Source organism: Dromaius novaehollandiae, chromosome Z, assembly GCF_036370855.1.
Source record: "Dromaius novaehollandiae isolate bDroNov1 chromosome Z, bDroNov1.hap1, whole genome shotgun sequence".
Lineage (NCBI taxonomy): Eukaryota > Metazoa > Chordata > Aves > Casuariiformes > Dromaiidae > Dromaius > Dromaius novaehollandiae.
Window position 1 is genome coordinate 44,111,347 of NC_088132.1, and position 14,568 is coordinate 44,125,914.

The window sequence follows — 14,568 nt, forward strand, 5'->3', positions numbered from 1 at the left end:
AAACAAATGTATTTATGAACATTTCCTGGTTGGCGATTCACTGACTGCATCATTGTATTCAGTGGCTTCATCAATAGCTTTCAGTACTTTTTCCTAGAGTAGTGAGTGTGGAAACACTTTTGAGAAGATGAGTAAGTTCCCAAGGATTCATGACAGATTTGGGGCATTGTGGGAATTAACTGGGGAGGAGAGGAGACTAGACTGAACTTCAGGCAAATTAGGTGTTGGGGTGGGGAGAAGTATTTTGTGCAAAGGAATAATGGAAACAGTGTTTTCAGTCTACAGCCTGAAAACATTATTTTAGAAATTGGACCTTTGCAGTAGATTAACTGAGGACTCAGGTATGGGATGAGTTGATCAAGCCTCATAATATATATCATAACGTATGATAGCCTTTCCAAAGGATGAAAGATTTGTGAATAAAGACTTACGTGACTTGTAAACTTTCTGCTGTTAGATTATTCCACATGATCTCATTAGCTTGAAGGTTTTCATTTTCTTCTAGTAAAGACGTATCAAACTCTATTTCTTGTTCAACAACTTCTGATGACCTAATTTAATAAATAAAAGTTACATTTGCAAAATTAATACCTATTATCTAGAATAGGGAATCTATTTGCATGGGTCCACTCTTTGCTGAGCCACCTGTATATGTGCTTGTGGCACTTATCACTCTGCACATTAACAGCAATGGATGATGCAAGAAGTCTTAAACTATTCACTTCTGTACCAATATGCAGTATCAGTTCAATAAACAGCAAATGCAGTTTATTTTTAAAATAAAAAACTTTCTTGCATTACCTGCATATTCTGTTCTTCTGCTTCAGGCACTGCCTACTCTGCAATAACTGTAGTTAATACAAGGATACCTAGAGTTCACTTTAAACTACATAGAATTTCAGCAAGGAGAGAAATATAGCAGAGAAATTTAGCTTAGCCCAGGATGCAAAATGCATCCAAAACCACAGTAAATTAGCTCACGTTGAATCTGGTTTGTCATGTATAGTATGCTGCCAGTACCAAAGTTATGGCTCTTCATGCGATAGCATAATTGGAATTTCGTTTTTCAAGAGACAGTCAAAGAGACGGTGAGGTTAAAAACTTGACATTCAGCCAACTTTCAGTACATGCAAGTGGAACAGCTTTTCAAATTAGGATAAAGCTTTACAAATAACAATTTAAAAGGAACCAAACAGAAACAAATTCAACTTTGACCACTTCAGCAGTGTTACATTTTAACACAAGTATTTCTCGAGAGGAAAAATGAACATGCACATCAAAATGAAAATGTATACCTGTGAGTTTCTATGAAGTCATTATATTCAGAGTTAGGGTCTATCTGTTCAACAGAGGTCTGGATCTCTTTATGGACATTCACAATCTCTTCTGTTACAAGACTAGTGATCTGGCTATATTCATCCAAGATCCCTTTTCTAGAGAGGAAAAAAAATATCTATAGTATATGACATGACACTGAAGGCATAGATGGCATTGAAGATGCTCCAAACTTTCAACTTGCTGTTTCTACAAGCTCATGTTTCAACTGGCTAAAAAAGCAAAAAAAAAGATCATATATTACTTCAAGAAATAACAGATCAATTGTGGCCTCTTCTTTACAGATTGGTTATGAGTGGAGAAATCTCTTACAGTTGTGTTCCTTCTACTAATTTCAGAGCATCTGCATGTAGCATAGCTGAATTAAAGCTGTAGGGAAAAGGAATGTATGCAGCTCACTGATGACACCCTTTTTTCCCACAAGCAGAAGACTTATCTCACTAGTCATCATTTACACTAAAGTCTTTCATGTTCCCTTGACTGATAAAATATACTCTGACATAAGCTAAAATGAGTCAGAGAATAGTTAGCATTTCCTTTAAGATCTGGTTTTCCCTATTGTTTTAACTATGTTCTTTAACATCTTAATTTTTATGATTTAGTCATTAGGACAAGAATACTTGTAAATCACAAGTTTGCATATATTTACAAGAAGCAATAAAATCAAGCAAGAAGTTCACATGAGAAAATAAGAGCCATCTAGCCTTATGACCTGCCTCCAACAGTGGGCAGAAGTAAGCAATTAGGGGATAGTAAAAGAAAAATAAGTGATATCCTACCACTAATTTTATTGGCATCCAGCGATACTTCCCCAGAATACCATCCTATTCTCTTTAACTTCTAGCTTTCCAATGACCCCTCAATCATTTCCTATTTCATTTTTCTTTGTGACAAATTTCCTGACTTGCTACGTTCTGAAGCATGGTGAGCTTTTTTTAAATACTGATGAATTATGACTGACCCAGAGGAAGATGCACAGAAAAAAAGCATTAATAGATTTTTCCTGGATAAGAGTTCAAGTTATGTTCATTGTACATAGAAAACATTATTTGCTTGGATTTCTTCAATATTTTTTCTGAGGAGAAAACAGACAAGAAAATTCATTAAATCTCGACTTGACTGTGAACAAGAAGTTTGAAAAAATTTCAAGAAACAGTTCAGTGTGAGGAAAGGGACAAGCTGATGTCAACGACAGCAATGCCAGATCTAAGAGCAAGAGTATCTCTGTCAGCTACTACCAAACCAAAACTGGTATTAGTAATTTTAATCTACACTTGAAGTTTACTGAACTATTTAATCTGCAAAATTAAAATTATTACAGATATATGTATTCCCCATGGATGGCTACACCACCTATATATGTGAAATCTCCACCTCTTTTTGTGTAATTAAGCCCAAAGATATCAGAGAGCAGTAATTATCCAATAAATTCAGATCCCTCTAACAATGTATTTAGTGACAAAAACATTTTTGCAGGTTTTTACTTCAGAGATGACAAAGATAAGTGGGTTCAATAGGTTCTTGTTCAGAGATAAAATTCTTCAGTGAATTATCAGAACTCTCAATTCTAATACAGCACAAAAATTTAACTGAAGTCTCTTGCCGTGATTTTACATATGAAGTTAAGATAGAAAGATCATGCAGAGAGTCTATTTCATTTAGATACCTTTACCAAAATCAAAGGAAGTAATATGATACTTCATGAGACAGTTTATGTTGTCACCTAAGCATCACCCAAGCAGATAGAGCATGAAACCTGCAGCTCTCCCTCACTTCCTGTGTGCTGAAGTCAAGATGGATGTAGATTTCAGAAAACAAGTTACAGAAAAGACGAGTGCCTCACCTCTATACGAACAATACTTACACAAAGAGGTTAACTGCTTTTCTTTAAGACTAAGTGACTTGCAAGCCATATTTTCAACTTGCAGTCCTCAGAATGCCCTGGAAAAAGACCTACAGAACAGTCTCCTAAATCAGCGCTCTCTCCAAGAAAGAGAAGGAGGCATCATGGTGTTACGGATCAGATGGGAGCATAAAGTCCTCCTTTACAGTTCTCTGAGATCATCAGTTTGCACATCTTCATCGATGATGTGGAGAAAGATCTTTCAGAAAAAGGTAATTGTATTTTTAAGACTGGATGCCTTACAACGAAATTAGATTGATATGATCCTGTTGCTTGCATGGACGTGAGTAACCATGCATCTGTCTGACCCTCCTCCCAGATCGCTTTCAAGACTGTCTGCCAGTTAAACCCAAATTTTCTACTGGTGGAATTTCAAAAAAACGAAGACTACTGGATAGGCAACAAACTTGCCATAGTATCCCAGGTGAAGAAAAGGATAAAGCATAAGCTCAACTATAAACACTGCAGACAATCTCTAAGATTTTAAAAGTTTCATGAAAAGACAGCTTCTCACTACAAAGATTTCATAACCCCTTAATACTACTGTGTTTACCTAAATAGATTTTTCTATGCACAATTTTTGTCAATGGAAAGACGAAAACAGCTTTTTTCATCACCCCTTTATATACAAGTAATTAATCACAGTTTATTATTTTCTAACAATAGTAAATTAATTGATATACATAAAATTGTACAAATTAGAAAAATATGAGAAAATACCACATACAGTGCTTTGATCATTTCTTCTTGCATCTTCTGTAGGGAATCAAGTAACAGAGGAAGTGTAGTATCATAATATTGGTGCTGATGCAACTGTGCTCCTTTCAGTGCCAACACATATTGATTATGCAACATGTGAAGCTTCATAGTGGCTTTATCACACCGGTCTTTGGCTTTTTCAGTCTCCTTTCCTGAGAGAAAGGAAGAAAAGAAAAATACATGTGGTGATTTAAAAGTATACAAACATCAATATTTGTAGATTGCCTAAATCTAACAGATTTATAGTAAATTTTCACTTTTTCCACAGTACTCTTTTCGAGCTATTTCTCTGAGAAAGGTAAAATTTGACAATTCTCAGCTCATTTGTAAGACCAAATTATCGTTGTGTTCTTATTCAAGACTAAATAAGAAAAAAACTGCTGTATTTCCTCTGAGCAGAAATTTGAGAATTCTTTTACTGAAATGCATATGAAAACCATCATGTATAGATATAAAAGTAATATAACTATGAAGAGTAAAAAAAGCCCCCAAAAACAAAAACCAAAAACTCTACACCTCAAACACATAACTATGACAAATGCTAATCTTTTATTTGCCTCAAAGCAAATAAACAATTTTTCATGAAGAAAATAAATGTCCTACTAGGTGAGAACCATGATATGACCAGTGCTCTGTCCCCAATAGTGATAGCAGGAATCGCTTTTAGGGAAAGTAGGCAAAGTGCTATTTGTGGCCCATTTCCTGTGTATTTTCCCATCATCCGTTGTCACTAGATAAGAGTTGCTAGAGGATATTTCTCTGTTTATTCCCTGAACCAGTTTTGCAGGAATGTGTCTAATCCATTTTTGATTCTGTTGATACTTGTCTGCCCCCACAACATGCTCTGGCAGCAAGTTCCAGGAGCTCACGGCCCGCTGTGTACAGCACTTTCCTTTTATCTGTTTGAAAACAGTCTCCTGCTGGTTTCAGCTAGTGCTGCCTAGTTCTAGTACTGCAAGATGTGCTAAATAAGAGTTCTGCATTCATCAGGTCATCAACTCCCTCACTAGGCCACTGAAGAAAATGTTGAATAAAGGCCAGACCCAGCACTAATTCCTTTGGTTACTGAGTCTGTTCCATTATGAAAAATGACTATTAAGCCTTACTCTTTGCTTCCTAACTTTTAAACACCTTTCTAGGTATAAGGGCCTTTACTCCCATCCCATGGCAAGTTTTTTTGCTTTAACAGCCTTTGGTAGAGTCTCATGAAAGGCTCTTTGAAAACAAAACATACTTTGTTCACTGGAACCTTTTTATCCACATGCTTATTGACATCTTGGAGTTCCATCAGCATAATAAATGTCTTTACAAAAGCCCTGTTCCTAACAGATCATTCTTATTCACGCCCTCAGCAATCTTATTTACTGTAGACCTTACAACCTTATCAAGGATGGGAGTTAGAATCACCTGCTGATAGCTCCCAGGACCAATTCTAGCCCCGGGCAGTCCAGCAGGCCCCTGGCATGGTGGCGGGTGGTATCCCTTCGCCAGCAGTTCAGCAATTTGGTATCTGAGCTCCTTCAGAAGTCCTAGTTGAAGGCCACTTGACTTATAAACAAGTTTATAACGTGACTTATAAACATCTAATATGTATGTGGTCCAATATCTCTCCAACCTAAAACTTCCTGCTTTAATTTAAACCCTTACTTCTTTCACCTGACATGGACATTCTACAACCCTCTCTAATCCATCTTTTATATATTAGAAGACTATATACACCCTGATTAGTTTTTAGCTTTTCCAAGAACTAAAGGCATTTTAAATGAATCCTGTATCTGCAGTTATCAAATGCATATACACAATTACCTGCCAGGTAGACATACAGTAACTAAACCAATCTCATTCAGACAGACACATTTCTTAAAATCATTTAACTTCAAGTAATAAAATCACATTTTAATGCATCTGTCTACCACACATCAAAAGAATTGAGAAAAAGAAAAAGGAAGCATACATAGCTAAATAGCAGCATAGAGGCTTGAAAGCATACCTTAAAAAGCTGAAATCATGTCAAACGAGAAATACACAAACAATTGAACTCTGATAAATGAAAACAAAAACATGCTAAGGCAGGTCAAAAAAGAATTGAGGGAACAACTTGTAAAATAGGGATAAAATTGATAACAAATCCTCTTTCAAAAACACACTGGAATCGGGAAGCTTCTTAGAGAATCCAAACGACCTCTTGACAATTACTGTATAAAAGGAGGTGATCGGAAAAAAAAAACCTAAATGAAATTTTTTGCATGTGTGTTTGCTATGAAAGACCTTGGGAGATATCCATGCTGAAATGTCTTTTTCATGCTGAAATGAAGGAGGCAAAGGACCTCCCTCCTCAGAAATGTTGGAAGGAGAGTTTACGGAACAATGAAGCAAGAAGAAATCACCAGGACAGGATGGTATTTAGCCTTAGAATTTTAAAGGCACTTGAGAATGTTATAGTCAATATTATGGTCAGTTTTCATAGGAGAAGGTAGACACTTAATGGAATGTCTCAGGAATATCAGCTGGGACTGGTGTTTCTTAACATATTCATAAGTGATTTAGAAGAGGTAGAAGAAAAAAATGAGGTGATAAAGACACTGATGAAGGTGCTGACTGAAGAAAGTGGAAATGAGAGTCCAGTGCAAAGAACTGGAAAAGGACTATGAAACATAGTGATTAAATCATGAAACAGTAAATTTATAAATTTATAAAGTAAATTTATAAATATTATAAATTTATAAAATCATTTATAAAGAGATGCACACAGGGAAGAACTATCCAAGGTCAATAATCAGTTTTAAGCTTTCTAAATGGACTCAGGAATGAGATCTTTGGGTCAGCATAGGTAGTTTGATGGAAATGTTAGCTCAGTGCTCAGCAGCTATCCAAAAATGTGCTAATAAGAAAGGACCAGACAGCATTATTATGCCACTGAGTAAACCCACATAGCGTAGCATGCAATTCTTTCACCTCAAGAGGGACATATTTGAAATAAAAAAGGTTTAGAGAAAGGGCATCAAACCTCAGAAAGGTAGGAAATGCAATATGCACAAGCAGTGACTAAGATGAGGACTCCTGAAGCTGGAATAGAGAAGACTGAGCAGCAACACACGAGAGGAGATGGCCAGTGAACAGATGTGCCCAGCCTTTCAATATAACAGCTGGAAGGCATCATATGAAAATAGTAGATATTTTGTTCAAAACAAATAAAAGGACTACTGTTTTACCTAGCATGTAGCTAAACTGTAAATTCTTTGTCCAAGGTTATTTTTAACATGAAAACCTTCTGTAGTTTAACAGTGAATGGACAAATGCACACAAGAAAAATCTCTGAAGGGCTATTAAGAACAAAGACGGCACCTCTGATTCAGGAATTCCCTAAATAACAAATGTGCATGAAGTTGAGACAGCTGTCTATCTGCTTGCCCATTCTCCTATGCTCCCTAGACATTTGCTACTGGCCAGTTATTTTCTTAAAACACAATAAGAAAATTATTTTAAAAGAGTATTTTGTGTTTCATTTAATTGAAAACATTCTAATTACTGGCCTAATTTCATATGTGGAACAGATGTCAACTATATGAACACATTTACCTTGTACAACAAGCAGAAAACGTATCTCCAGAACTGTCATTGGAGAAGTATTTTTCATCTATGTATCTAAGCTCTTAAAAAAAACCAAACCAAAACAAAAAAATGTATATATCCTCAGGTAAAGTAGTTCTCTTGAAAATTTCTCCAAAACTGCTATTTTGGAGAGACAACCACCTCAACTTCCTCTAAAATTTTTGCCACGGAAAACAACAACAGTTTTGTCATTTGTAAACACAAAGAACTAAAATCCGTGTTTCATGCAGAGACTAATTTTCCCAGAAAAAGATACCAGAATTTACAAACCACCGAACACAGGCGTGTCTGCCATCAATATATCAAGAACAATGTAGGGCAACGATGTTTCATCTGCAAACTAGCACGTATACACTATGCAGTCATCTTGGAGAATAAAAGGTATGTGAACATGGGGAGATGATGGAAGATGACTGAATGGAGAGGAAGAGCTCAAGTGGTAGTTACACTATAGGGACTGGATGATGAGAGAGGACAAGGCAGCTGCAATACAGAGCAGAAAGCAGGGAAAGGGTGTTTTGCATGGCCTGGCCCTGGCCCAGTCCCCTGGCAGATGTGCAGGATGGAGCACTTCTTTGGAAACAGGAAGAGGAGGACAACATGGTAGCAGACAGAGAAATGCTAGATTGTTTCTTTATTTTTATTATGTATTTGGCCACCTCTACTCAAAGTATTTGGCCAGCATGCCCTCCATTATACTACCTGAAATTATTTCTGAATATCACAGTCAGTTTAAAGGCTTAAAACCTATGACTTGTCTGTGCAGGTATTTAAACGACATTCCCTCCCAGTTTACCACAAACCAGCATACATCACCAAATTGTACAGTACACCATCGATACAGGTTTCTGACCTATGAACCATAACAGCTTCGAACAGTTAAGCTAAGCTGAATATTTACACTAAAAATCATCACAAGCACATTACTACAGACTATCAATATTGTATCTCTTTCAGAAACCTCAATAATGGCTAAACTATGTCATTTCCCTATCTGCCTTGAAGATTAAATTCCTTTGCCATCCAGTATTCCTAAGTAGAACAACTCAACTAATTCTGGAATAAATCAAAGTATCATACACATTCAACTTTTAAATACAGCCTCTGGACCTATAATTAATATAAGAAACAAGCTACAGTACTATTTCCATATTGTAATTTGTTTTTTAAAGCAGCAGAATGCAGTGAGGCAGCATGCACAGTTGTTCTACATGTCAATTAACATAGAGGAAAACATCCAATTTTCTTTATCTGTATAATGAATTTCATAAATAGATCTAATTATAATTCTACTGCCATCAGTTGTTGATAAATCTGTTTAATGTTTATAGAAACAGACTGTGTATACAATATGTCATGCCATAAACACTATTATGAAGCTTGCAAAATTCAATTATGCAAGTTTGAAATTTGCAAAGAGAAAGCTGGCATACTTGTTAAACCATTCTAGGAAGTCGAGTATTTCAAATTTTAATAAAAACTCTTTGAAGTTTTTACTACATACAGTACAACATAGCCATCCAGTAAGTTGTTTTAAGGTATTTGCTGTTAAAAAGGCAGACTGGCTATTCTGACGTTCTATTACTCTCCTCTAGCCTAATATTTACCTAGAATGGAAGAACAGAAACTGGATACTACTTTGAAACTGAGAACAGCTTCAGCTAATAATGCTCTCTCTTTTTTTTTTTTTTTAAATAAGCATTAATTTACAGTGCAAGCACCTCAAAGAAACCAACTTTCAGAAAATAAGTATTGTAAAAACAAATTTTTCATATACATTTTAGATCAACAAGAGATAATTATACTGAAGAGCTCAGGTCTTCCCGACCTCCACGATTTTTTCTCCCAACTTCTTATGCTTGATCAAAAATGTTAATTCCCTTTAGATATTTATCACCTTTAACTATCAATACCTATCAATATTGACTTCAATAAAATTTAACAATGATTGTGACTGGTTCAAATTTGCAGTATAGATGATGATGATTTACTCAAACAGTGAAATTCTGACACTGTGGAATTCACTGTAAAGCTCCCACTAATTTGTGCGGGACAAGGATCACCTACCAATAGGGGTGGTTGTAGTGTAAACTTTAAGACACAAATTAATACATGGCACAGGCTTAGCTGTTCCAATTTCTAATTCGGCTTCACTGTAAGGTAGGTTAAACTAATGACAGAGGCTCATATCTGTTGTTGTTTCTGCAATAGGAAATTCCAACTGAGCTGCTTTCAATTAGGGATCTTCAGCTACAAGTTATGTAATATCCTGCAACACTACATGGGTACCAAAAAGAAAACAATTTTATTAAAAATTTAATCTTAAAGAAAATAAACATATAGTGAAATTTTTTGTTTTGATCAACAAGAAATACAAAGCATCCCCCTCAAAATCAAAAGCTCAAACAGAAACATTTTGGGTAGGTTAAATACAGAAAGATGTCATGAAAAATTCCAGAACTGAATGCAGTAAGAAATGATTCTTTATGTCTATGCTGTAGACAAGCTGCTAGGAAAAAAGCACAACACTGTACTTCAGTGGACACACTCTACCACAAGCCCTGAACTTTTGTTTCATTGAAAATATAACAAATTAGTCTTTCAGTTTACACAAACCACTCTAGCAAAGATATCCCACTCTGCAGAAAGATTATATTTTTTACTCTCAGTATTGCTTGGCAACAATGCTACGAAAAACTGTCCAAGAGCAGTTCCTGGAAGTATCAGTTATTAAGCAATTTGTCCTTAAATTAGCTTTGGTTTTGATTAGTTTTTTTTTCTTTGAGACCTCATTTGGGGAAGAGGAAAAAACAGAGAGATTTCAAACAATAAAAAGTTGATAAGACACAGACAGCTAAAATTGTGTCAACATCTAAGCATGTCATCATATCTGAGATGTTCTCTCAGACTCTTGCATCTTTAAATGCAGACTATGCTCTTAAAAACAATAAATATCGTAACTGTTTTTCAAGGAAGGATGACTGAAATACTAAACAGTTCGCCAAAACTTCAGAAATCTGACATAGCTAGTCCCATTTTACAATCTCTACAATTAGAGAGAAATGTCCATGGTAAGTTCTCCCATAGTTTTCATAAATCCTGGAAAATGTCCAATGTTATGATATTTCAAGAAGGACTGACCCTTGCCTCGCACCCATGGGAGCATTAACAATACTGACAGGTATGACCTTCAGCCATCCAAAAGTGATGATAAAGTGTTCAAAGAAGAGGCAATGGAGACCATTGCAAAGGCTGAGCTCACAGCAGATTAATTCACTTTCAGAATTTATAGCTCCTGGCATTGAGATAAGACCTTTGTCTTCGGTGAGCAGAGAATGCTGTCCCATGAAGAAACACTAATGAAGATAACCTCCATCTGACAAAAGGGAAAATCTTTTTGCGATGCAAGCTGAACTTTTGACAATGACTTTAATTTAGCTTCAAAAGAAGGTAGACACATACCTAATATGAAAACGCTAGGACAGACCAAATGAAAACCAGAAGGGCAATCTCAACATCTTGAAAGCCCATATATTCATTAGAGCAGTGGGGAACAAATCTTTACACATAAAAAAAACCCTGTGACTAACAAACTCATGGAAACCTAGCAGACAGGGACATTATGTCAAAAAATCACGTAACTGCCTCTATGCTTCTGGCATTTCTTGGACTAAAGTCACACAAAATTTCTGGATAAGGTTAAAAATGGGGGCGGGGGGGGGGGAGGAGGAAGCAACAAAGTTAGAATAGCACCACAAGTTGACTACACAATATTTAGCTGCTCTAATGCTAGACAAAGAAGATAGCATAGCACAAGATCAAAATAGATGCTTCCGGAATAGAAAATACCTTTTACTAACTGGAAGTGGTGAATGATTTGTTTTTCAAACAATTAGCAAAGCATCTAAAGGAAGCGGTTGCAGCTAGGAACTACATCTACCAACTTGTCCGTTGGCACTGCCATAAGCAAATATACAAATGGTCTTGCTAATGCTTAGAACTTAGCAAGTCCATTTGATGGAGGAAGTAACTTAGAAATGAATCGATTTTAAACTTAATTCTTACTGATACACTGAAAAATGGTTACACACATGAACATAAAAGACAATTCAGACAAAAACAAATAATGAACCATAATCAGGAATATACAAAATGGTTTTCAATAAGCTGCAGATGTTTCTTTGTAGAGTCACTTGTGGGGCTCACCAACACATGGGTGACAAGGCACTCTGAGGAGGGGGAACAACAGCCAGAACAAGGTGAATATTACCACTTCCTGAATTTCTTAAGACTAGAAAAATACCAAAAGATGTTGAACAGAAAGTGGAAACTGAGAATCACTTCTAGGTCTGATTTTTTTTATACATATATATTCATATATATAAAAAAAATCAGGCTTAAAGTTAGAGAGGTTAGGGTACAAAAGATCTCCAACTACTAAAAGACACAAAGGCAGAAAGACAGAGCTCTGTAAAGACATTAGCAGTAGTAGTTGAAGGACACAAGAGATTCATAATGAATTAAAATAACTAATGTATGACAAGGCTGAAGGATTTTATGCTTTTTTTTTTACTTAAGAAAGAAATTTGGTAACAATTAACCTAACAAAATTTTAAACAGTAAGATAGTAAAAAGTTGAAGCAAGAAACAAAGTGAGTATCTAGCTACATTAGATTAGATTACATTCACATTATACAACAGACCAAGTCTGCACTACAGCAGACGCTCACTAACGGCGGTACAGACAGGCAGACGTACGTGGTACCCACACTAAGCCACAGCTGAGTAATACCTAACCAATGCAGAATGCAGGTGCCCCTATGAAGGAGCTTTACCTGAACCCCCAAGTAAGACCTTCCACACGTGGGTTTTGATTCCCGATAACCACTGACAACAATTACCGTTGTGCAGCTGCTAACCCAAGCCAGCTCACCAGTCCAGCCCCTCACAGCACCTCAGGCTGTCGGGGTGCCCTGAGGGTCCCGGCGGGGCAGGGCCAGGCCTGGCAGCCCAGGCCCACGCAGCTGCCCATGAGGGAGCAGGGCCCCAGGGGCATCAAGCACCACCGTGGGGACGGCGCTGGGCTGAGGCCAGGCGCCCATGGGTCAGGGTGGGTGCCAGGGGATCCGCTGGCTGGGCAGGGGGGAAGACCCAGGGTGGGCAGGGACAGGGAAGGTTGTTGGTGCCCCCAGGGCCCGGACAGAGACTTCCGCTTTGCTTCTAAACACTTTCCAGAAGCTCCACTGTACTACATGAGTTACTGCCTCTCAGTTAACCCTTTCAAATGAAACACAGCAGTGGGGGAAGGTAGGACTCCTACGGGAATACTGTTCTTACAACATCCTTAAAAAAAAAAACAAAAAAAACAAAACCCACACAAACACACACACCAAACATTTTTTGTGTTCAGCCTAGTAACTCCTCCTTAAGCTGCTTATTCTCCAGCACTCCTTGCTTTAAGAAATCACTGCCTACAGTGTCAACAAACAAGTTCTCTGAAACTTGCCATGATTTCATGTTCGATGGTTTGACCTTGCAGTCCCCTTCATATTCCTCAAATGACTCACACAATCTTCTTCCTGTTAGATTTATATTCAGACAGTTTCAACTAAATCTTGTAGTTTCTATCCTACTGTACACCGCAGGGCATGATAGCCAAACTCTACTCTCAAACTCCTCGGCCTGATCTGGTCTGTCACAACTCGCAAGGAAAAGAACCGGTTACTCTCACACACACGTACACGCGCACACAGGCACCCGCTTTTCTCCCTCTTTTCCTTCCATACTTCAGACCACGGAACACAAGCACTAAACAAATTATTTTCCTTTGGGAATTATTATGGCATTTTTTAGCTCACCTCATCCGTTATCATTTTATCATTATCTGTCTCAGATATGCAACCAGTATTTTTACTTTAAATTACTGCCCAAGGTTCTTAGTATCAATTAGGATATCTTGTCTTAGTTCACAAGAAAGGCCAACGAGTTTGGTTTCAGATTTTTGGTAATTTTCTCTATTAAAATCTTGCTACAGCATCACAGTACTTGATTACAGAAGAGTTTAAAATTGAAAATAATATTAGCAGACTATCAGGGCTTTTCTTTTTCTTTTTTTTTTTAATGGAGCAACAATCCTCCTTTGATAAAAGACACAAATCTTGAATACGATGGTGTTTCAAAGTTATTTTTCCTCTGGTTCTCTTCAGAATATTTTTCTAAATATCAGTACTGAATTCTAGAGCTGTGTCAAAGCATACAGACATGCATGAGAAGTTTGCCAGTGTTTAAGAAGGCAGTTTTTCAGATAATTTCACAGAAGTGCATTTATCTTTTCAGATGCATATTTTTTTCAGCATTTCTCCTAACAAAGGTAGCTCCTGAATTTTTTGCTGTCTCTACATTTGTTTATCAATAACAAACCTCCCATATAGTCACTTCCTTATTTATTTGAATTCTGGAGACACACATTTTCTCAAACGATTATTTCATTGTGCCTGGAAAATAATGCTCTTTTATACTATTTGCTTGCATTATTCTACTGAAAACATTCCCTATACATGTGAATGGGATGAGTAAGACCAGAAGAGACTTTAAAAATCATTTATACTGATCTACAAAGCACTTTTTAAGCACTTTATTTATTAGTTCTGTCTCAGGAAGCAAACTTTAAAATTTATTGACCAGCCTGAATTACCAGCTAAAGAGATGCAAGTGCAGTACTCTTAATTAACCTGGGTTTCACAAAACTAAATTCACAAAAATGGACAGAATAAAAACAGTGTGTTGGTTTTTAATCTCCAAAGCACTTTTTCCTCTTCATTTCTTGCAAGTGGCTAACATGAATGTGCTTCTTCAAAAAACAAAGTCGCCCACTCCCTCCTCCATTCCATGCATTTCTAAGAAGAGGACAAGGAGGTTTTTCCTCAGACCTCATCTAACAGATTCATGACTGCAAGTGA

At 36.8% G+C, this 14,568-nt stretch overlaps 1 protein-coding gene across 8 annotated transcripts in view; it reads right to left on the bottom strand.

Annotated features, from left to right (window-relative positions):
• LOC135324785 (tyrosine-protein kinase Fer) overlaps nt 1–14,568 on the bottom strand; it is a 183,670-nt gene that overhangs the window by 137,037 nt on the left and 32,065 nt on the right. For 7 of the 8 annotated variants that reach the window (XM_064501705.1, XM_064501703.1, XM_064501700.1 and 4 more), the window contains 3 exons: nt 3,966–4,149; nt 1,296–1,433; nt 432–551 (listed from right to left, as the gene is read on the bottom strand). In XM_064501705.1, the coding sequence (XP_064357775.1) occupies nt 432–551; nt 1,296–1,433; nt 3,966–4,149 (442 nt within the window). The remainder of the gene's footprint in view (nt 1–431; nt 552–1,295; nt 1,434–3,965; nt 4,150–14,568) is intronic. The other variant, XM_064501704.1, reaches the window with a different exon arrangement.